Source organism: Melospiza melodia, chromosome 16, assembly GCF_035770615.1.
Source record: "Melospiza melodia melodia isolate bMelMel2 chromosome 16, bMelMel2.pri, whole genome shotgun sequence".
Taxonomy (NCBI): Eukaryota; Metazoa; Chordata; class Aves; order Passeriformes; family Passerellidae; genus Melospiza; species Melospiza melodia.
Window position 1 is genome coordinate 7,597,123 of NC_086209.1, and position 22,815 is coordinate 7,619,937.

Sequence of the window (22,815 nt, forward strand, 5' to 3'; positions counted from 1 at the left end):
ACTACATTACAGCAAATAATGTTCTGTTTCATACTGTAAAACATAAAATGTTGAAGGCAGAAATTGGTTTCATGGTTAAATTAAATTACAATACAGAGCTCATATTATAAATATTGTCATTCAAATGTATGTTCTTTGGAGGAAATGCAATGCTATCTCCATGTTATTAACATTATTATTTTCAAAATATCCACAATTAGTCTAGTCTGTATGAAAGGTTATATAAAGCACTAAAAATTTTATTTTATACATGTCTGCTTTTACTATGTTCACACTTATGATCAATGCTTTTATTTTATCTTTTATAAAGTGAGTGGCTTATTTTAATGTCTCTCTCCAAATGGGTCATTTAGACATTAAATACAATTACAGCTGCAAATTCTTCTGTTCGTTATTACTTTCATTTAGATGCTGTGTAGTGCTATTTTATCTGTCCCCACTTTTTTTATTATTAAAAAAAGTTCCCTTTTGCCTCAGTTGTACTGGAATGTCCTGGAGCACAGTGGGCAGCTTCTTGTCTGTGCATTTGGACCTGATTGAGAGACAGCTCAAAAATCCAGGAGTGCTTTTTCTTAGATATTAAACTGCCCCAAATGTACAGAGGGAGTGAGTGCCAGTCTGACTATGGGATCACTCCATTTGATTCCAGATAACCAACAAGAACTTCTTTTTTTTTTTTTAAGTGAGGGGAAGCCTGTTTTGTTTTGGGCTTTTTAGTAGTGTTTTTATTAATGCCTCAGTCTAAAGAAGCCTGAGGTACAGAGACTTTGTGTGTGTGTTTTAAGGGCTTGAAACCCTTTGTTGCAGGGCTAGGACTCACCCATGCACAAGGGTGTGGAAAAAAAAGTGTGGGAGCAATAAACAGGGATGCCACAGCCTGCAGGTTGGAGGTAAGAGGAGGCATGAAGACAAAGGGGAAGGTACTGGAAGTCTGAAAGTGCTGTTACTTCTGTGAACTTGAAGTTCCTTTCTGGGTCCAGCAAATTTCTTCCTCCTCTTCCTCCTCTAAGTTTTTGTTTGGAAACACTTTCCATTTGGTTTTGTACTGTTTTGCCCTTGTGCTGTATCACACACTTTTAAGCAGTGATATAACAAAGCCTGCAAGCTTGATGTTAGTATTTATGCTAGGCAGGCAAGCCTGGTATAAATCTGAGGTGTTTTTCTTTTCTTTTTTTTTTCCTAGCTGTGATAGTGTCAGTTTGATATATCACCTTTCATGTTGTGTTTGTACTTGAGGTCAGGAAACTTCTGAGTTGTGCCTATCATCAGCATTGTAAATACAAAGTAGCCTTTGGCACCTTAGTGTGGTGCCTTGCAGTGGATTTGTCAAAACAAAACAAAATCCCCGCTTTTGTTTTCCCCTAGAGTCAATTACACTCAGGATGAAGCAGTTAGTGACACCAAGGATAGCAGCTGAAGCATTGCAGGCTAGCCTGCTTATCAGAAGTGCTGGCATTGGTATTTTCTACTATCACTGGCCAGCTTTACTGGTCCATTGAGAACCTCTGCTTTCAGCAGGACTTGCAAAATTCATTAAAACTTCTTTGCAGATTCTTGAGTTCCAGAAAGTAGCCACCTAAATAATAAACTGATTCTGCTGTGTCAGTGCTGGCAGTTCCTGTGGACAGGATCTCTCCCCTTATGCCTGTGGGGAAATCCTTTGATCAGGGAGGTGGATCCAGCCCTGTCCTGCAAGCCCTGCTCCAGGGACACGGACAGGCATGTGCCAGCCCCATGCCATTGCCTGTCCCATCACTCTGGGGACATGCTGCACCTTTATCTGGGATACACTGTCCATGAACAGGCCCTGAGTGTGTGCTAGGGAGGGTTTGGGCTTTAGAGATCTCATATATAGCTCTGGAAATGTGTGCACACACCTTTGTAGCTGCTGGGATTGTGTGCTGTATGATAATGTCATATATGCACTGTGTGTACATATGCATGCTATAGGGCATGTATGTTACCATATCATCTGTGTACAGTACATCTGTGTGTTCTTAAGGTGGTGGTGCTTTGTGGCATCACACTGGATGATGGAATTGCAGCTGGTTTCTCCACACAACTGGAAAATGGGCTGGTGATCTGTGGTTTCCCAAGCTTCAGTACAGCCATGGCATAGTAATTTAGCAGCAGTTGCTTTTTTGTGTCTTGGACTTCAAAATACTCTCTCCTATGCTTAAGTGTGTATAACTCTGTAACATGAAATAGTGTAAGTAGACCTATTTCTGAACAAAGCTTTTGCTATTGTGCAGGAAAAATTTGTTTTCATTCCGTTCTGAGATAGGTCAGCTCATTAATTTTGTTGCAGCTGCAGTGGCATAGGAAATGTGGCTCAGGTGTTCCCATATTGCTGTTATATGTCAGATACAGGCTGGCTTTTGTGAGTAGAATTAGATTTTAGCTGTGTTCTAAGGAAAAAAAAAATCCAATGGAGAAAAATTAGCTACATGCCTCCAAAGCAGGAGAATGTACATCATGTGTTTTTGTTTTGAAGATAAATAGATGTTCATTAAACATCAGTAGGTTAAAAAGCTGCTGTTGGCTTGGTATGGGGTTTCCATGTAAGGTTTGGGACCCAGTCACATCTGCTGTGTCATGCTTTGCTTGAACAGAGCTTTCTTCCCATGTCCTTTTGCTGGCTGGAGATTTACATAGTATATTCAAGTACAGTGAAAGGTCCAGACATCCTGGCCAACAAACAAAGCATGTTCTATACTTAATACTGCCTCAAATTTCTCATAACTGGTCTGTGATTATTCCAGTCACAAATAACCCTGGACAGCTTTGAGACAGAATTTTTCATACGATTATGAGTTCTTCTGTAAATAAAGCAAATCCTCAGGAGTGAGTGTGAGGAATGGTTGATCCTGAAAAATGAGGAATAGGAGTGTGTTTTAAAGCTGGGTGAAAAAATCCACATGTTGCAATTTATTTACATCCATTACTCTGCACTTCTCTAAGCGCTGAAACTTGACCAGAACACAAGACCTTATTGCAGATCTGCAAAGTCCTGTGCAGTGGGGACTGTCCTTAGTTATTGCTATCAGCAGCAATAAATGTAGTACACGTAAACCTCTCACGACAGCCTCATACATTCCTCAATTTGTGACTTCTCCAGCAGCCAGAAAAATAGGTGAACTTTGCAGTGGGCCTGAAAAGGGGTTATCAACAAACTCTGGATCTGCAGACTTGAGGAAAAGATCAGGTTTCCGTGTCCACATTCTTTGTTGAAAATACTGTCATCAGGATCTCTGCAGTTTTTGGGGGACTGGGGTCATGACTGTCGCTGTCTTCCATATGAGGAACAGGACTGGCAAAATCCAAACAAGCAGAAGTGTTAGGAGCTAAACCCAGTGTCTAGAAGCCTACATCAAAATTAGCCTGCCACCCATACAGACTTTGGAGCATCAGCGGCACTTCAAAAATAGCTAGTCCCAGGAGAGAAACACCAGGATCCTGTTCTGAGGTGGAAACCACAAAGCATGGCTGCCTCTGAAAAAAGTCTGTGGCAGCTTTTCTGAACCTTTCCAAAGATCCTTAGGAAAGCTCATACCCTGTATGTCTTCAAATGGTGTTTCCCTGTTGACCCCAGCATTCCTAACTGAGCTTCAACATCCATTGACCAAAGGGAGGTTCTGGGGTTTGGTTTTCTTCCCTCTTCCCTTGAGCACATCGAAGCAGGGATCTCAGTGCTGTGCCTGGAGTCCCCAAATATACTGAAAGTATGAGCTGCCCTCCTTGTGAACTTGGTGTGAGATGGAAATGTCTGTGAATAAACAATGTGTATGATTCAATTCTCCCTCTCGTGGTCAGATGGGGCCCTTCTCACAGTCTTCAAGAACAGACATATTAGATGTGTCTGTTTGATGTAACTTGCATCTTTTGGAAGCCTCCCATGGTCGTAGTACAATCAGGATTTAGTGGGGAAGTTACTGATGATTCTTGAAATACAAATATTGACTTTTTGCCACACCATGAGTGGACAGATTGGAGATGTGAACCCAACTGCGACATTCTGTGGAATTGTATTAACCTCTCCTGTACACACCTCCCCTAAGTGTTTCTAATTTGTCTCTGTTTAGGTGTTAAAGTGCTTCTGAAACATAGCTCTGTTTATCATCCTCCTGGCACTCCTGTTGACTCCAGTGGGTGATAGTGTGAGCTCTGTTGCTTTTCAAGGATGCTGCAGTGTCGTTGACTTTGACAGGAGCACTCCTCTAAAAAAACGAGAGGAGGATTTGCCTCTCTGTTATAAATCCCACTGTTTGGTAAGAAAAGTCCTGAGGATTTTGTTGAATGATATTTAAGTCTCCCCAGAAGGAACAAAACCCTACTTAAAAAAAAAAATAAACAACCCTGCACAAATGTACAGGATTAAGCATTCCAAAATCAATTCTTAATTATTGTTTAATTGATTTCAGATATAAAAAAGAAACAGAAAAGAAGAAAAAATTTAAATATATTCTTTACACAGGGCTTAACAGCCATTTTCTGTCAATGTAGATGTTAGAACAATACCAAAATTCTGTCATGAACAAAGCCCCTGTACACCAACATGCCTTTTGTTTGGTTTTATCACTGAGGAGCAGGAGTTTTACTGTATTTGTTTTTCTGATTTATGTCACAAATATTTTCTGTCTCGTGCATCATTTTTAAGTGCTGTTTACACTTATTTTCATCCATTAGCATGGGAAAATAATTGCCACTCTTTAGAACTCCTGTTAAATTCTGAAGCAATAAGTTTAATTGCTTATTATGTATTTCTAAGTAGTTAGTTTCCTCTAAGAATTGGTTAAAGATTTTCCTTGCACAGATCTTGACTCAAAGATTGTCCTTTAGCTAGAAAATATTGATTAGCTTTTGTTTGGCCCCTGTGGAGAGCACCTTATCTCTAAGACTAGGTTTTGTTACTATGAGGGTTGACAGAATTCAGATTTAACCAGGTGAAGTCTGCCATGGTCAGTAAAAAGTTAAAGGATCACTGTAATAAATTATGATATTAATCTTGTGAGTTTTTTTTATTTAATCAAAAAAGAGATTTTGGGGACTTCAAGCTGACTGAAGTAATTCATGCTAATTGTCTCATCTGCTTAGTATGTCATTTGTCTTCTATGAATATCAATGCCTACATTCATTTAATCTAAAATAATTAATACCCAAACAATTAATAATGAGAGATAAAATCTGAATTAAAAAGAACTTTAAAAGACTTTGAAATATATTAATAATTTTTAAGACCAAATGTAAATACTGCATTACATCTCAAATTATATTATCAGAGAAAATTAAATTAATAATGAATACAAGATTACATGCATCTTTTTCTATGCATGCGAATATTATTACTGTATTAGCAGGTGCACTGTGGCAGGTCAGGGGCTGGGTTTCTGAGCTTGTTCAGGCCTTGTGCAAGCTGAGCCCAGGGTCCTGCTGGCAGCAGAGCAGCCCAGGCTGTTCAGAGCTGCCTCGCTGATGTCAGCAGGGAGATAGGTGCCTTTGAAGAGTGATTCAGCAGCTCTCCGTGCTGACTAATCACTGGATTTAGCCACTAGCAAATGCAGGATACACGATGATGCCTGAGCTCCTGCCTTTTAGGGCTGGCACACGGCTCTGACTCAGGGCTGTATCTGCCCACTAATGATCTGGTGCCTACAGCCCTCTTCTGATGTGAGGTATCTGAGCCCATCTTGTCTCCTTGAAGGCAGCAAAACCCTCAGAGAGCGTGGCTGCCATAATAGCACAGCGTGGCTTTACTGTAATAACCTGGTGGCAGAGAAAGCATGACTTTGGGACTCTCAGCACCCTGAGAGGACAGAGGCTGCTGCTCTTGCCAGCAAGAGGGTATCCTGGAGGAACCAGTCTCTATGCACCTGCCTGAAGATGAGCTACAACACAACCAAAAATGCAGCAGTCGCAGCACCAGAAGTAAGTCTGATCCTGTAGATTTGTGGCCTGGGATTCACCTGGGGAGGGTGGTTGGGTCTTTGGTCGGAAGTGTCTGTGTTTTCTAGCTGTAAAAATGGGACAAAATAACCAGGATTCCTACTTCTCATGTTGGCAGACAGATGTGAGCTGCTGTTGCGCTGTGGGAGCGAACACGTTGCCTTTGAAGGGCAGCAGAACCTGGGTGACCGTGGCTTCCTCACCATGGTGGGGTGCGTTGTGTCCCAAGCACTCCCAGTGTCATTGGCTGCTTTTGGTTTTAGCAGATCTTTCATGCTGCCAAGGAAAGAATGTTAAAAATGGGAAGTGGATTAAGTGGATGTGGAGGCATGAGCTGAGGAGCTGTCTCTGGCTCCCAAAACCTGCTGGGCTCACCTGTGCTCTCAGGCACACGTGTGACCTGGTGATGTGAAGGGTTAACCACGTGTGGCTAGTGGTGGAATATCACCTGACATACAATTTAACCATCTTGTCTTTTGATGCTGATGCCTTCCTTCAGTCAAAAGGGGACAGTACACCCTTGATCTCTTCCTTCTGAATGTTCTAGGATGCTGGCCTAGGATGTTCTTTCTCAGCCGCTTTCTGGTGGTTTCTGTACTTCAGAGAATTACCCTACCAAGCAAATTGGTGGACCCTGTGCCTGTGCTGTGGATGTTAAATTTAGTTTTCCATAACTACAGGTGTGTCTACAGGCTGTAACAAACTTTGGCCATTCCAGTTCAATAGCAATAGCCTGGTTGTGCTGCTGCTGCCTGGCACAGAGGACATGCTCATGTTGGTAGCTGTTACAGTGATATGTTTCATGTGTGGTTTTCTGAGCCAGAGGTCGTTTGGATTTCCAAAGGTGAGAGTTGGAAAGCTTGAAAAGAGAAAGGGAATAATGAACCTTGGGTATTCATGTAATTGTCTTTAAAATATCACAGCCTGGACACTGTCAATTGTAGGTGTGTTTGTTCATTGACTTTACATCTGACACATACATGACAAATGCTGTCCTGCCTTCCAGTGTTAACCCAGCCATGCATTTGTTCTGCCTGCCTTGTGCTGCTGCTGGCTTTAGGATGTCATGTTGTGAATCAGATCAGCTGAATGGTCCTGCTTATTCTCTTTTGTGGGGGTGGGAATGGGAGGGAGGGAAATTGCTTTGCAGCCAGATTAATTTCCTGGTCTATCTGCCTGTGCAGTTGCATGAATGCCACTGCCAACACAAGGAGTGAAGCAAAATTGCTGCTAAATTAAAATGTTTCTGGACTGCCATCTTTAGATATAAAATAATAAGAATTATTATTTTGTTAATATTACTTTGCTCTAGGTTTTGACACACTGTGGTCTAAGACCATGTGCCTGTAGTCATTATTCACTATTGAATTGTAGAATAGTTATCAGGCATATTTTGTGGCTTCTCTGAGTAAGTATGTGTGTGTATGTGTACTGCAGTCCTCTGTTTACTAGATGACATACATTTATTGTTGGAAAAATATGACTTGACTTTGCAGCACATCAACATTTAGCATGAATGATTGCTTGGTGGTGCTTCTGAAGATGTTTTATCTAATTCTCACTGTTGCAACTCTGCAAAGGGTGAAGGTGCAGAACAACTCAGTGGCCACTACTGGCCCAGTTCCATGGCTTCTCATCTGGTCATTGACTTTTACTGTGTGTTTTTTGGTTTCTGTAAATAAACCTACCCAGCTCTACACTGAAGAGTCTAAGAGTTCTCCAAAGCAATGTACATGAATTTAACATACCAATTCCTTAGTAAAGTCACAACTATAGTAATCCTGCTGTAGGATTCTTCTTGGTCTTTATTCAGTGACCTGTATATGAAAAGTAAAGAATAAATAATTCTGGTATATATATTTTAATTTGGTAAACATAATCATAGTAGCTTGCTCACTGAAGCAGACAATTGCTTCAAATATAGCTTTTGTTGAAGTGAAGTGAGTTTATTCTGGATAAATTTATATCCATTATAAATTACTATCTTCAGACAGATATTGTGAAATACTTAAATTCCTTCTGTTCCCATATTTTCTTATTTTATTAAGACATTATAACTTCAGTGGATATGAGAGGCATTAGGAGAGAAATCTGAAATTCATGTGAATAAACAGGTTTCCAGACAGGATGCATTTTATTTCTTTCCCTGTAATGTGTATTTCAAAGTAATAATTCACAAAGTACTTAATAACTTTGTGAATGCAATTAGTGTTTTATATGCCAGATTCCACTTCTTTCCTTTTTTTAAGCCTTTTACACAAAATTCACTCAGTTTACATGTATCTTTTCATAAATACCAATAATGCTTTAATTTATGGATGTTTGCTGTTGGGCTTTGTTTAAATGAGTTCCATCCAAAAGGAATCAGAGCTTTGTATTCTTGCAGAAATGAATAAACCACATGAGGTGAATTTTCATACAACCCATTTCAAACCTAGAGTTTTCAGGGTATAATTTAGATATTGCATTGGTGGTTTATGACCATATAAAGTGGAGGTGTGTAGGTAGGAGGCTAGATAGATGTACTTGTAAATGGCTGGAAGCAAGGAGGCTGAGTGTGGTCTCCAGCAGTGCATTTTTCAGCTCACAGTTTCACATCTCTATCCTAAGGCATTAGATGTTACTAATTCTCCAAGAGCCAAAGATTTGTTTTACAGAAGATTCTGATTTGATTAAGATATTGCTTCAAGACCTAATGTTACTTTAGCAAATCATGCCACGACTGGAAACGTACATGATTGGAAATAAACTGCATGTTATCTGAGAGACAGAGAAAGAGCCTCATGATTTGGAATGATGCTGCAGAAGCAGTGTTTAGTGTAATGACAGTACACTTAGATTAATTATAGCGCTGCTTGCAGGCGCCACTATACACTTAGTGTTGTGTCAGCACTTTTGCTGTTAACCCTGTGCTGCAAAAAATTCTAATTTGGCTCCAAAAACTGAAGAAATCCTCGGGTTTGAATACAGGCTTTGTGCTGTATGCACTGAATCAGCTTCTAGTTAGGCCCTGAATTTTATTTTTGTATCCTTAGCTCTCCAAAGTATTTAGCTGTAGAAATAATAACTTCTATTTAACATTGTGTACGTTTTCTCCTCTCCCCACTTCTGATGGAGAACTTAATTTTAGTAAATGCCTAGACTGTTGTGATCACTTCAGATGGTCTGAAATAAACCACTGAGATATTTAACCTTGAAAGCTGGAAGGTGCAAGTGTTAAGCCACCATTTCACTACTCAGTAGACGAGTTAAATTTGGCTTAATGTGTGTTTATATGATTAGCTGCGATAGCTCTGAAGGATTGTTAAAGTCTGAAATAAGCCTTGAGCATGGCTTAAAAGGCTGTTTACACACAAAAAAATTAGAAATACTCTACAGAAGCTGTTAGAATTAGTTATGTAAACACTGCAGAGTGATTTTTAAAATAAATACTGAAATATACTATAGGCAAAGAAGTGACAGTGGAAATTAAGTAACTTTTTGACTAAGTCATCAGAATGCTCTTTATCCTCATTTGCTATTGAGAAGACAATAATAAATGCTGAGCAAATAAACTTGCTTGTACCTGGAACACATTGTCCTGCTAGTACAGGAATCTTGACCCATTGTTTTTTAGCAGTTCTTAGTCTCTTATCCTCTCTTGTTTCTAATTTCCACTCCTAGATTGTATTTTACTTTTTTCTGAGTAGTGCTGGCAAGTGGCTCTTATCAAGAACAAATGATGCCATAAATCAGGACCAAAATCAATGCTGCTGTGGGGTTGTAATAGTGAGATGTGGTTGTGTGGGCCTGAGTGTTTTACCTGCCTCTGAAGCCAAGAGTGAGGCCCTGGGTAGCGTTCCAACCCTTGGCTTCTAACTTACTGGCAAGTTTATATATACAGCTGTGCTGTCTCAGTCTGAGATTGGAGATATCAATATAAAACTCCTGTTTTAATATGCCTTTTCTCATGATGCAGCATGAGAAAAGCAAATGGACGTTCATATTCAAGTAGAATTGCATGGGAATACAGAAAGCACTTAATCCCTCCACCCTTAATACCACTAGAGTAGGATTTAGGACTGGCAGGGCTGGCTGGGATGCCTGGCAGCATGTATTGGCTCCCTTCTCCTTTGGAGCACACATTCTCTGTAGGTGCAAAGGACAGTGGGGATTCCAACAGCAGGATGGGTTCTCTCAGTTGGAGGAAGGTTTATTTGCCCAAAGCAACAGGGTATTTAACATCATGGCTGGCCATTTTCTGCTGTAGTTACTGCTCTTCTCCATGATAGGTGCTAGTATAAACAAGGAGTGATTTGTGCCACTGGAATAAGGCCATGTGTGTTATGCCAAATATAAAATGAGAGGGCTGATACGAGTGCCTCTTGGACATGTCTTTCATTACCCTTTACGCTTCTCTTTCCTAATAGAATTTGGAGGAACCAAACACATGCTGGATGCAGGGTTTTATTAGAGTGCTTTGCCTCGGGCCCTTAACTCCTTTAGCTGGTCATTACCTGACCAGTAAAGACCTCTAAACGGGTCATTAATGCTTAAGTAATAAACTGTTTCACAAGACTGTCTAGTACAGAACCTCTTCTATCATTTTTACAGTTACTGTTTTATAGATAAATCAATGACCAACAACTGGATATTCTTGTTTTGCTACATAATCTTGTAATAACAGCCACAGCAAACAGGCAGAGGGTTCTTTTAGCTGTGTCACAAGAGCTGGAGGTGGCCACGTGCAGGTGTGGCCTGCAGTTGTATGTAGGGTAAACCAGGAGTAAGGTAAAGAATGAAGGCATGTTCTGCTGTTCCCAAAATAAAGTGTATCACTGCATCTGTTGCTGAAGTTTTTGGGGTTATGTTGATATTTTTTTCTACTTCTAGAAGTTGTATAACATCAATAAGGTGGCTTTTCTTCCCCCACTGCTATAATCGGGACATGGAGGCCTCACTACAGTCTAATGTTAACAAAGAGAGTTTCTGCACTTTCACAGAGATTTCTGAACTAACACTCTTCTACATCATAGATATCCATTCACTTTGAGTTTAGCATATATTAAATTCTTTCTAGGTATAAAAGTAATAGTTGGCTGTGCCACACGTTTCTTCCGGTTCTTGGCATGAAGTTTTCATCCTCCCCCTTTTAACCAATATATCCCTTACAATAAGTTTCTTTGCATGAAGCTCTAGAGAGCTGTTTCTCCCTGGAGAGACAGGAGGAGAAAGTGCATAGTAGGTACCGTACAATTTTTTGGCAGATTACCAGGCATTCGATATTTCCATCGTTATTAGTATCAGTGTATCATTGATGGACTGCTGAGTGCTGGAATAAGCCAGTCATATACAGCTTTTCTCATGTTAACCTTTGAGGAGTGCCAGTCTGTGCTGGAACTGTTGGAATTTTTTGTTTGATTTTTGGCTTTTTTTTTTTTTTTAATAAATATTAAAAAGTGGAATGAAGGCTGAAAATTATTCTTTACATAGAATATTTTTCTATGGTGAAATGGAACAAAACCTCTGCAAATTTATGACTTCTAGTGTGATTAGTGCCTATGGAGCAAACACTTTATAATTGTTTTTCCAAGAAATTGAAAATATGTTAGTTATGGGACAAGTTCTCTCTGGCAATGTGAAACAATTAATATTGAACAGTTGTTTCTATGATAGACTGTTTTGAAAAAAAATATAACATTGGCATGCTTTTTTATTCATTACTTCTGTGTTGAATTAGTTTTGCATTTGTAGCTGCCATGTTGAATCTCACAAAAAAAAAAAAATAGATTAAAAAACATGAGACAAATTATTTACTGAAAGAGACAATAAAATAAGTGCATTTTTCTCCCTGAGAAAAAAATATCTTTTTGAGTAAGGACCTTCACGAGACCCACCAAGGGCTTTGAGGTGACTTCAGCCCTGCTCATTGTTGTGCTAGACCCTCAGAGCTGGTGCTGAAAGCCATAACATTATATATAGTGGTACAAGAATTGTGTGCTGACTTAGAGTTTAAGTAGGGAGGAATCTGACACAGCACTTTGTTCAGTTTACAACTCTCATAATATTCTTAGCACCTGCAGAAGGATTTCAACTCGTTTAAAGAAAAAAAAAGGCTAACATAGGATTATAAAACAAAAACCACTTCAAAGATTGCAGCTCCAGGATTGTCCCATTCTTATCTTTGCTGATAATCTGACAGTGCTGGTCTGGTAGCAACAGTAGCAAGCCCAGTGTTTGTACTGAATTCTTCCCTCAGACCTGTGGACAGAAGCTGTCCTGTGTGTCACTTTACTGTGTTAGGACGACATCAGGAATCAATTTGGTCCCATCTGCAATTGCCTGATATAATCAACCTCTATTCTGTTTAGCTCAACTCTCTACCTACAGTAAGTAATTTTTATGTGCATGAATATTAAACTTCCCAAGTAAACGTGTGAGTAAATATGAATTGACAATAAAAGAAAGTTATATGTGTATGCTGAAATTGAGTGCTCATTGTTGTTTTTATAAAGCGACATTAAATTGCATCATCGTGGTGTGAATAATGATTATTGCTTCCTTTATTTTGTGATAGGAGAGAACAGTAGATCCCAAATAACATCTTTGTATACTCCTTTCACTTCTGACTGTTGTTCTCTATTTGTTGTAAAGATTTTCTTCTCTAATTTTTTTTTAAGTCAAACCTGTGTTAGAGCAATTTTTCATGCCTCAACAGCCCTTATTTTTTTTTTTTTATGTGACTGACTGCAAGTATATTTGTGTAATGATTACAACAAGGCAGATAGAATATTTACAAGCCATAGCAATTCCTGTGCAAATGCAGTCTCCAGAGAAGGGCAAAATAACAAAGCAAGCAAACATCACAGTTCTCTAAATAAGTTTCAGGCATTGGGGTGGTGACTCACAACGTGGATGGGAACCCTGGAGTTTTAGAATAATTTATGGGGATGCTGAGGAGATGGATTTCATTTAAATACAGTAACTGCTGAAATATTTCTAAGTTAAAAAGTCAACTAGTGGTTAAGTAAATATCCTCTTGACCCCTTTTAACTCTTGTGATGTACCGTTGTTTTAAACTATTTACTTTGAAATGCTTGAGTCATAAAATGACCCAGGAGAGATGGATTGACCACAGATAGTTAATGCATAGGATTTAGTTGCTTAAAATTTAAACTCCATGCCCATTTTTTATCTAATCTATTGTTCTTTAATTGGACGAATTAGGTTAGAAATGGAGGGCTGTGAAATCTAAAAAATAAAAAAAACTTAGAAAAAAATTGGTTCACACAGTCTGCAAAAAGCATTAGGGAAAAATTTAGAGAAGAACAGAGGTTCCTTCTTGTTTCTATAGAAACCAATAGTGATCAGGAGGGGAGAGGATTTCTTTCAAGTGTACATTTTAGTGAGACTGGCTCAGCAGCTCAGTGCTCCAGAGGGCCAGTGTGAAAACCCCAGAGCTGCTGTGGGTTGAGGTGCTGTGTCCCTGGGCCTGTGGAACCAGCTGGAACAGGGATGCCACATCTCTGGGAGCCCTGGCTGGCACGGAGCAGGTGCAGGGAGCCCTTGCAGTGCCAGTCCCCGGGGAGCTCAGCCTGGCAGGAGGCTCTGGAGCCGAGCGCAGCCGCCGCCACCGAACGCGCACGAATCCCATCACAGCAAGGGGAGAGCACAAAAGGGGGGACAGGCTGGAGGAGAGTGTGTTGCTGTGTCAGAATTAGCTATGCTAATTGCCTTGAAGTAATAATCTCCTTTGGTTTTTTCGTGACAGAATCATCGCCACTGAAATAGCGTGTGTTCAATGCATTGCAGCCAGGGCTCAGTGACTTGGCATTTGAATCGTGATGATCTTCCTAGTGTACTGCATAATACATAATGCCCTCCACAACGAAATTATATTCTTAATTATGTTCTGTTTTCCTGATGTTACCTAAGTGTTGCCATAGAGAACAGACCAGGGATGCATTTGAAAACCAAATTTTAAAGCAAATCTAGGTCTTAATCAATAGTGTACCTTTAAAATAATTGCAGGATTCCTCTAAATGAAGTTCAGGTCACATGCAATGTCAAAAATAAGGCAGTTTCAATTTGCTGCAACCTGACAGATCCAAGGAGTGACTGAGGAATATCTAGTAACTGGCAAAGACACCTCTGTTTGACATTTACTTTTGCATGTAAACAATGGAACACTGTATATTGGCATCTGAATGTATTAGCTGGTGGTGATCCAAATCCTGGTATGAATTTAGATGGTTTTCCTTTCTGTTTATAAATACATAGCCTTGATAACAAGGGAACATTTACTGCAATCTTGCTCTGCAGTTGTCAGAGCAGAATGAATCATTTTGAAACATAAACCCCCTCAGATCTCAAAAATATCAAGAAAAACATAAAACATAAGGGAAAAGGATTATAAAATACAAATAAAAAAGGTTCTTAACATATTTAGAGGCCTATGGGCTGTAAACACTGTAGATTATCATTAATGAAACTCTCTGCCAAGTACACAAACCACAGTTCGGTAGCAGCTGTTAAGCAAGCATTGTTCAAAGCTGGATAATCCCTTGAACATTATACTTCGTGGCTCTGTACCTCTTCCTATTAGTAATCAGATAATTGCCTTGCATTTTCTGTTACACATTTTTCTTTTAAAATTCAGTTTCATTTCTCTTTTTGTCAGAAGGCTTTATCTTGCAGTCATCACTTAGGCAAAAATCCCGCAGAGGTCAACAGGCAAGGCTGTGATCTTTATTTTCGGGAAGTCTAGTCTAATACAGTTCAGCTCTGTGGTGTTACTTTGGCTTCACAGTGGTAAAACAGAGATGAATCCTGCTCCACAAATAAGATAGTTGAATTCTTTTGTAACTCAGTGTCTTTTTTTCCTATAAAATGGGTTTTTCTATGTAATTTTAGAATTAATTAAAAATGCTTTCTACCATTGTGTTTTACTTTAAAATAAGTTTGCTCTTTGATGTTGGGAGAAGAAGGAGGTGAGAGACTTTCTGATTCCATTTGTCCAAAAGTTCAGGCCTCATAAGGAGGCTTCCCAGGACATCATATGTAAGTATCTTCCAGAAAGAAATTTGGAAATGATGGCAACTATTTTTCTCCAGCATTAAAATACAAAGTCATTATAGTACAGAAATAGTGAGCCATAGCCCTGGTAATTGTGAGATCCCTTGAGCTCCACTGGCTATTAGGGTTGAACCGAGATAGTAGCTTATCTTGCACTTCTGGAATTTCTCACAACCCTACAACAAAGCACTATTGATTTTTCTCAGCTGGCAGGAGGGGAGGAGGGATTGAAGAAGGTCATATGTAAATGTGCTAGTCTGATAAACAGCTGAACCAAATATTACTGAGTCTAGAACCTCACCAATCCAAAGTAAATCCATTTTGTAACCCCTGAATTAGGCATTTGCTGGTTCCTCTCCATTCACATATGGTCTCCCTGCACTAGAGTGTTCAGCATTGCAGTATTTACTGACATGGGCCGTTCAGTTTAAAGCCAGCACAGCTCTTTGATGGGCACTGGCTTCACAAGCTGTTGGCATCAACTTTCTTTGTCCAAGATAGAGTTCCAATCCCCAAAATCAAAGCAGATGGAGACATAATTCAGAGAGCAGAAACTATGATTCATCCTTAAACCTGCAGGGTTGCAGGGGCTGTTTCTGTCTAGTCCTTAAAATTATTTTATATCACATGGCATAAGCAGAGGTTTGAGAGATGGTGTCATACCCCCCCATGGGCAGGGAATAATGGATATTTTCTAGCTAACATATCTCTGTGGATGTGTAAGAAGAAGAAATTGACTTTCTTTTTTTTTCCCCTAAATTGCAACATTTTGTTTTCAAGAGAACTCTGTGCTTTCTGTTCATTGCAGAAGCAATATTATTAAATGCCAGTCGGCAGGAAAAATTAGAAAAAGGATGGCCTGAAAGACAAAAAAGAAATGCATTTTCCTCCCATTTCCCAAAAAATAAATTACCAATGAGGCAGGAGCTGTCTTTAGGCAAGGTTTCAGGAGGCAGATTAAATAGCAAAATTATTTCCTTGTTCTAGTGAGAGGCAGTTTTCATTGAAGACACAAATTTAGGAGTATTTCTTAGGGAAAAGGTCTTGCAGCAAAACTGCAAATTGGGCAGCACTGAGGTAACTCATTGATCCTCCCAGCAAAGTAATACCAATTAAAAAGGCATCTGTAACCAACAAAGTACAGATTCACTTATCTCAGTTGCTGTGAAAGGAAGACATGTATGAAACAATATTATTATTCTCAAGTGCAGCTGAAAGGTGGAGAAAGTGTTCTTTGGTTGCTTTGTTGTTAGAAGCCCTACTTTGTGCAGAATATCTGCTGACCAGTTTCTGATAGCGTTCAGTTCTAGAATATTCTAGAAAAAAATGGCTCAGCAAAGATTCTAACTTTTGGATAAATTTACTGACATTAGGATGTTAGCACTGTGCATTTCCAGCAAAGCACTTTGACCTCTCTAACAAGGTTTTCTCAGTAGCAGTTTCTCTACCCTGTTTAGATACAGCTATCTGGGGCTTCCTTCCACTGATCCTTGGCTTCAGCTGAAAGATTTTCCTTGCCCTTAATCATCTCAGAGTTGCATAAAACTCTTTCAGTGTATTGGCAATTGTGTGTTGGTCTGGAATGCATCAGAATCTGCCAAACTATCTCAGGAGCACTGCTGCCCAGGAAGGCCAGACTGTGTGATCAGCTGCACGTTCCTAGAGGGTTTAGTGTCCCAGTGGGATGTAGGGGTTGGGGGAGCCTGCAGGTAACTCTTGGGTGCAGAACATCAGCTCCAGTGCTAATACCACTGAACTGTATCTTCTGTTATGGCCAACTGCAGAGGTATCCTGTGGTCTGATACTTTTATTTTAACTTAAAAGAGCACCTTAGTCATAAATGGTCTCTGAAGCTCAGGTAGATAGAAAATTTTGAGGAATTTTAATATTTGGGTGTTGGGTGTGAATTTGAAAATGAGCCACTTTGCATCCACAGTTATGAATTATTGATATTTTGCCTTCCATATGAGTGCAGAGGGAGGAAGAGGGGTGGTAAATGGGGAAGCAAGAAACAGGGACGAGAGCAGATCCCTTAACTATTTCTGTTGTAGAAAAGAGTAGACTAAGGGATTGAAGAGTAGCTTCTGTTCTCTACTCCTCCTTCTCTTTACCTGACCATATTCTGGCATAAACCTTGTTTCTCAGAAGTTTAAACCATAGCTGACTGAGTTGCCAGGCAAACGGAGTCTGAGACTTTTCTTAGATTTTGAAAGAAAATAAACCCCAACTCTTCACAGTTCCCCTCGAGTGGAGTCCAGGAATGCCTTCAGCATTTGACTCCAGATGATGGAGGGCTCACAGCCTCGACTAGAACCCAGTCATTGTGATTTGGGCAGTAGATTTTTGGGTGAAATGAAAGGATTGAAGTACTTTTCCCCCTCATCTTATTTGAGGGGGAAAAACCATCATTCTTGTCAGTGTCCAAATATGGGGGCTTTGCTCATGGAGTTTTTATGAAAGGATTGTTCAAATAAGATAAACTGACTTCCATACTGGATAGAATTTGCAAAACCAAGTAGCTGGAATTGAATAGAGTAGAACTTAGGAAGTAAAAATGGAGAAAATCCACAGTAAAATTAACATGCTGTTATAGGAGGGTGCAATTATTAAAAACTAAAACAACAGAACTATAGAAAAAATAAATCTGAAATGAAATGGGGAAAAGCACTGCTTTACTACTAATTTTCCCCCTTCGTTCTGTGTTTAATTTAGTAAAGCAGTCATAAACATTGCTAAACAGTCAAAAAATTAAATGTTGCTGTATAATTTATGGTGGTTACAGGATACATGAGAGTGCACTTTAATTAGCAAATTGCATGTTTATTTTATTTGCTTAGCATATAATTTAGATTGGATAAATGCACTTTGACTGGCTATGGCACCTAGGTATCCTCATTTGGTATAATTTTTAATCACATTGTTTTGGAATTTTATTGCAACATTATACAGTTGATATAACAGTGCACAATTAAGTATGCTCAGTTCACACCTTGCTCTTGAGGAAATTACTTTTTATCTGTATTTCGATGGAGCACTTTATATGGCAAGTGAGAACTTGGGAGTAATAAAGAAGGCTCACTGTGGGCGCTAGAGCTGCAATCTGAATAGTAAATAATAATAGTAATGATGGTGCCCTGTTAGTGCAATGTGTTTGGGAGGAAGATTAAAAAAACAAAGCCCTGAAAACAGGCAACTGGAAATGATGGTTGTATGTAGCAGTGTTTTGGCTGTATCATAACAGTGTCTTGGTGCCAGAGCTGACCTGGGGGAGGGTGAGGATTGTGCTCGGTGCTGTACACAGCCTGAGGGGCAGAGATCTTCATCCAGCAAACATGAGCAGTTGTGGAGAGGGGGTGAGTTGATGCTAGAGGATGTGGGAGAGCTCAGAAAAAACTGCCAGCTGAGTCTTGGGTCCTACTTCTGCACCCTCCTCTGCTCTGCTGTGGCCCAGGTCACGATGCTGTCCAGCCTGGAGAATGGGATGTGCTGTAAAGATGAACTGTAAAGAGACGGGACATGTGGAGAGGTGTTCCTGTGGTTCTGAGACATGAAAATATTTCTGCACTTTTTGGTTTGTTTATTATTGTGTATTTGATCATGCTCAGGGAGTGTCAGTCAGGGATGTGTTCATGGCATTGTGATTTCGATAGGCTTTGGATCTCGAGCTCTGTTTTCCCTGTTGTTCACTTTTTTATGTGGTGACAGGGCTGTATCCTTGCTTTGGGGAAATTCAGATTCATCTTACCAGTTAAATCCCCACTTCAGTTAAAAGAGTAGCAGCATATGCAGCAGATATGCTGTAGATGTTGCTGGAGAACGGACTAGAGCTGAACTTGAAGGTTCTGGAAAGAAAAAATAAATACATTTTTTTTAGAAGAAAAATATTCCCTAAGCATGTAGTCAGTAAAAAAGAATATTGTTTTTGCAGTTAAAATATGGAAGGAATAAAGAGTGTTTAATTGAGATCTAGAATATATCTCGGCAGTGGTATTTTCTATAGGGGTTTGACTTACAAAATCCTGCAGAAAAGCCCTCATTTTCTCTCACATCCTATGGACTTTTTGCATAAGGGCTGCCTGAGTATTACACATATGCCAGCCTGAGATCCCAGGCGACTCTCAGCAAGGCTGATGCTGGGCCAGATTACGCTCTCAGTCACACAGGTATAAATCTGGGATAACTCCATTGTTCTGCTCCCACTGGAAGAGGATCTGGCCCACTTTCCTCTCGTCTCTGCCTTTGGGTAATTGGCCCTGTAATGTGCCAGTGCTGCTGTGGTGTGATTGGCACTGATCGCTGTGACAGGCCGGCGGCGGTGGCATGCACGGCTCCAGCACTGACATTCCTCACTTTGTTACAGCGTGTTTTGATAATGTTATCTGCAAAGAATGTTCTCTGCACTGATTATGGTTATTAAAATATACAGAGATCAACAGATATGGCAAACAGCTGCTTAGTCACAGCTGATGTAAGAAATTTGATTTAATGTAAGTCTCACCATTTGAAACTATATCCTCTAGAAAAACACAGGCGATTAATCCCTCCTGCATGCAAGCTAGTTGACTTTGTTTAAAATAGGATTATATCAGGATGATAAACAGGGACTAGAATTAAAGCACCTTTTTGAAGATTGCTGAAACAGAGAAGTAAAAAAGCAAAGAGGAGAGTTTTTCTGGTTTGGAGATTTTGTTTTGGTTTTTTTCATTTTTCTTTTTGTACTGATGCACTGGAGTGTTTGGATAATATTTATGGGACCTATCATGCAGATGTCAGAGTGCTGTAAGAAAATATCTGTGGTATTTAGAGCCAGCGATGCAGTCCTTTTAAATATCTGTATTGCTCTATAAAGGCAGACAGTGCTTCCCAGCATTCCTTATGGAACATAGGGAGAATGGCATGGACCTCTTGAATAATTAATATGGTTTTCAGAGCAGTAGTCATGGAAACCCAGGCAGTGTCACATATATGGATTTTAGGAATTAGGCACGTTTTGAATTGCACATTTAGCCAAAAAAAGAGCATGCTGTAAATCTAAAGATCAGAAGCATTTTCTCAGTGAGTCTCTTGTTTACACTGACAAATACATGTATCTTAAGTATTTTTTTGATTTAAATAATACTTGGATTCCTAAAAATTTATATGGTAGCCATCTAAAGGGCTGCTAAAGGCGCTACATGCCATAAGTCATCTTTTAGATGACTTATTCTTTTTTTTTTTCTTTTTTTTTTTTTTCATCCTAGATGCCTGAAGTTATTAGGATGTAGGTTTTAAACTGTATGGCCAATTGCTGTTCATTTAAAGGACCACAGCTTTACCACTGAAGTTGCTAGGCCCTTTCTATTAGTTCAGTTGTGTGGCTTTTTTATCTGTCTCAAAAAATGTCTCTTCAGGATCAATATCGTCATTACCTTGGGTGTGTGTGTGTGGAAGAAGTCAACCAGGCAGCAGTGAAAAGCTATCATCCAGTCCTCAGTAATATTGTACGTGTAAAGAATAAAAATACATGGAAGTTATTTATAGACCATAAACCCTCTGGTTTCATAAACCATTTTATACTATTATTTGCCCAAGTCTACAGAGTCTCTCCTGAGTTCACAGCACACTCAAAAGCCTGTTTTTTATTTCTGGCTGTTTGAATTGGGAAATTAATTAGAAATACACTTAGCAATTTATGGACATGAAAAAGCCATTTGGCCCAGTAAGCCTGCTTTCTTTTACCTTTTTTCATCCTCATTTTGTTTTGTCGCTCTCTTTCAATCTACTCTCTACTAATAAAAATATCAATCTGTTTCATAAACTCATTGAGACTTTGTGGCAGTAATATTACTTGGCAGCATAATATGGCATATTCATTACTTTCTAAGCAAAATGATTTTTCTTTACATTTTGTGATCCAGATTCCTCAATTAGATGCACACTTGCAGCTTTCATTGATATCAATGAGACTTTTATAGCTGTCACTGATAGCAGATACTGGCTCTTTATTTCCAAATGTGAAATGATGGCCGCAGTTTTGGCTTTATTTTATTTTAACTGGTAATGAACAAGTTGTCTCCATCTCCCACATCTCTGTGCTATATGAAATTTTTTCCTAATCTGAAATGAAATATTTCTGTTCAGTCATTTCAAAGTTTTCTCTTTCCTAGCAAGAATAAATTCAATCACTTTGGCCTGTCTTGACATGAGATAACTTTAAGTACCCAAGGTTATTCAAGGTTTCTGAAGTTGCACCCCCTCTACAGTAAAATTTGCTTATCTGTGTGATGCTTAAAAAGTGGACAGAATTCCAGTGGTGAAGTAGTTATTAGAGAAATCACCTTGCTGCCTATGATTTGTTTTGCAGCCCTTGGTTGGTGCATCTGTGTCCTTGTTGCAGTTTCTTTTACTGCAGCCATACAGAGAACAAATGGCTTCAGAGAATTTTCTACACTAAGCTCTAAATGCCTTCCCAGTTGCTCTGAGCACTCTTTGGCTGTTTCTTTTCATGTGTATTCTCTCTCTCCTGGCTTATTGTGCTACAGCACTCCCAACTAAGTTATCCATCTGTATACCTTTAAAAAGATGCGTGTTAGTAATGGAAATAGTAAAAAATAATCAAGAGGACCAACTCAGAAGGATGTGTGAATCCCAGCTACCTATTGGAAACCTCTCTTAATTCCCTCAGGACCATTAAGACACAACCCCAGAAATTCACTGCAGTTGATATTCTTCTCAGCTGTAGTATTTGTTGGGAAGAGTCACAGGGAGTTAATTAAAATGATGAGACTTTTAGTTAGATAAGAGAAGTTAAAGGTGGACAAGAATATGGTCCAGGACTGTAGCTGCATGAAGGACAATTTAATGATGACTAAAGCTGACATTCCCATAAAACTCTCAGCTGGAGTTACATGGGAATTATAGCCAGCTGAAGAGCTTGTCTTCAGAGCATATTTGCTATAATTTTTTGCTGTCTTTCAGGTACTTTGGTGCTACATACCATCTCTCTTCCATTGTGACCTGAGACATTCATGGAACCACTTCTGTCCCAAACTGTTTCCCTCTCAGGATTGTTTTGCTTTGCAAATCATAGAAAAAGTCAGAGATAATGACAACTTTTGCAAAAATCCAATTGTCCCCCAGTTTTAATGCAGAAAGTTATTTAGCAATTTAGTTTCCTCCTCCCAGAACTACACATATATTTTTGTGTACAGAGACACACATAAACACTTAATATTTAGTCTCAAGAAATTGATGCTGCTGTCATATCTGCAAGTAATCTTCAGCATCATCATTGCTGCAACCATTCAGAGTGCTGAGTGTAAATCAGACCCTTTCCCTCTGGTGGGCTCTGTGGCACACTGAAATTGCTCACAGATTGTGTTCCAACAGTGCCTATCAAGTGAGATGACAATGCAGGAGGCATATCCTCGTTCTGGTTGCACTGGCACGTTTCCAGTGCTATACCAACTGCAGTGTTTTACAGTGCAATCTGTGGTTTGTCGAGGAAAGTGTGTGTGCACCTCTGCTAGCTGTCACATGCTTGCTCAGAGCCATTGTGTTCTCCCTGACTTCTACCCTCTGCTGATGGAAATCCCTATTTTTGGTCTTAAGCCATCAGATCTCTGAAAATATTATTGGCTTTGTAGATTTGGGGTTTTTAGATTGAAGTTTACAATAACATCATACCAGGTAATGAAAGATGCTTCATATACAGTGTTGTGCAAAATTTTCATCCTATATTTGCATAGACATTTTGAAGTCCAGGCAAATGTTTTAACACTTGGAAGTTCTAAGTGGGATGCAATGCCAGGCTCATGATAAGAAGGCAGTATGAAACAA

General features: G+C 39.4%; 1 protein-coding gene across 5 annotated transcripts in view; it reads left to right on the forward strand.

Annotated features, from left to right (window-relative positions):
• Positions 1-22,815, forward strand: part of AFF2 (ALF transcription elongation factor 2) — a 325,500-nt gene that overhangs the window by 26,866 nt on the left and 275,819 nt on the right. The window contains exon 1 of one of the 5 annotated variants that reach the window (XM_063170498.1): positions 5,746-5,925. The exons of the other annotated variants lie outside the window; for them this stretch is intronic. Within the exon in view, the coding sequence (XP_063026568.1) occupies positions 5,903-5,925 (23 nt within the window). The 5' untranslated portion in view covers positions 5,746-5,902. Of the gene's footprint in view, positions 1-5,745; positions 5,926-22,815 lie in introns of those variants that run through there. 5 annotated transcript variants of the gene reach the window in all.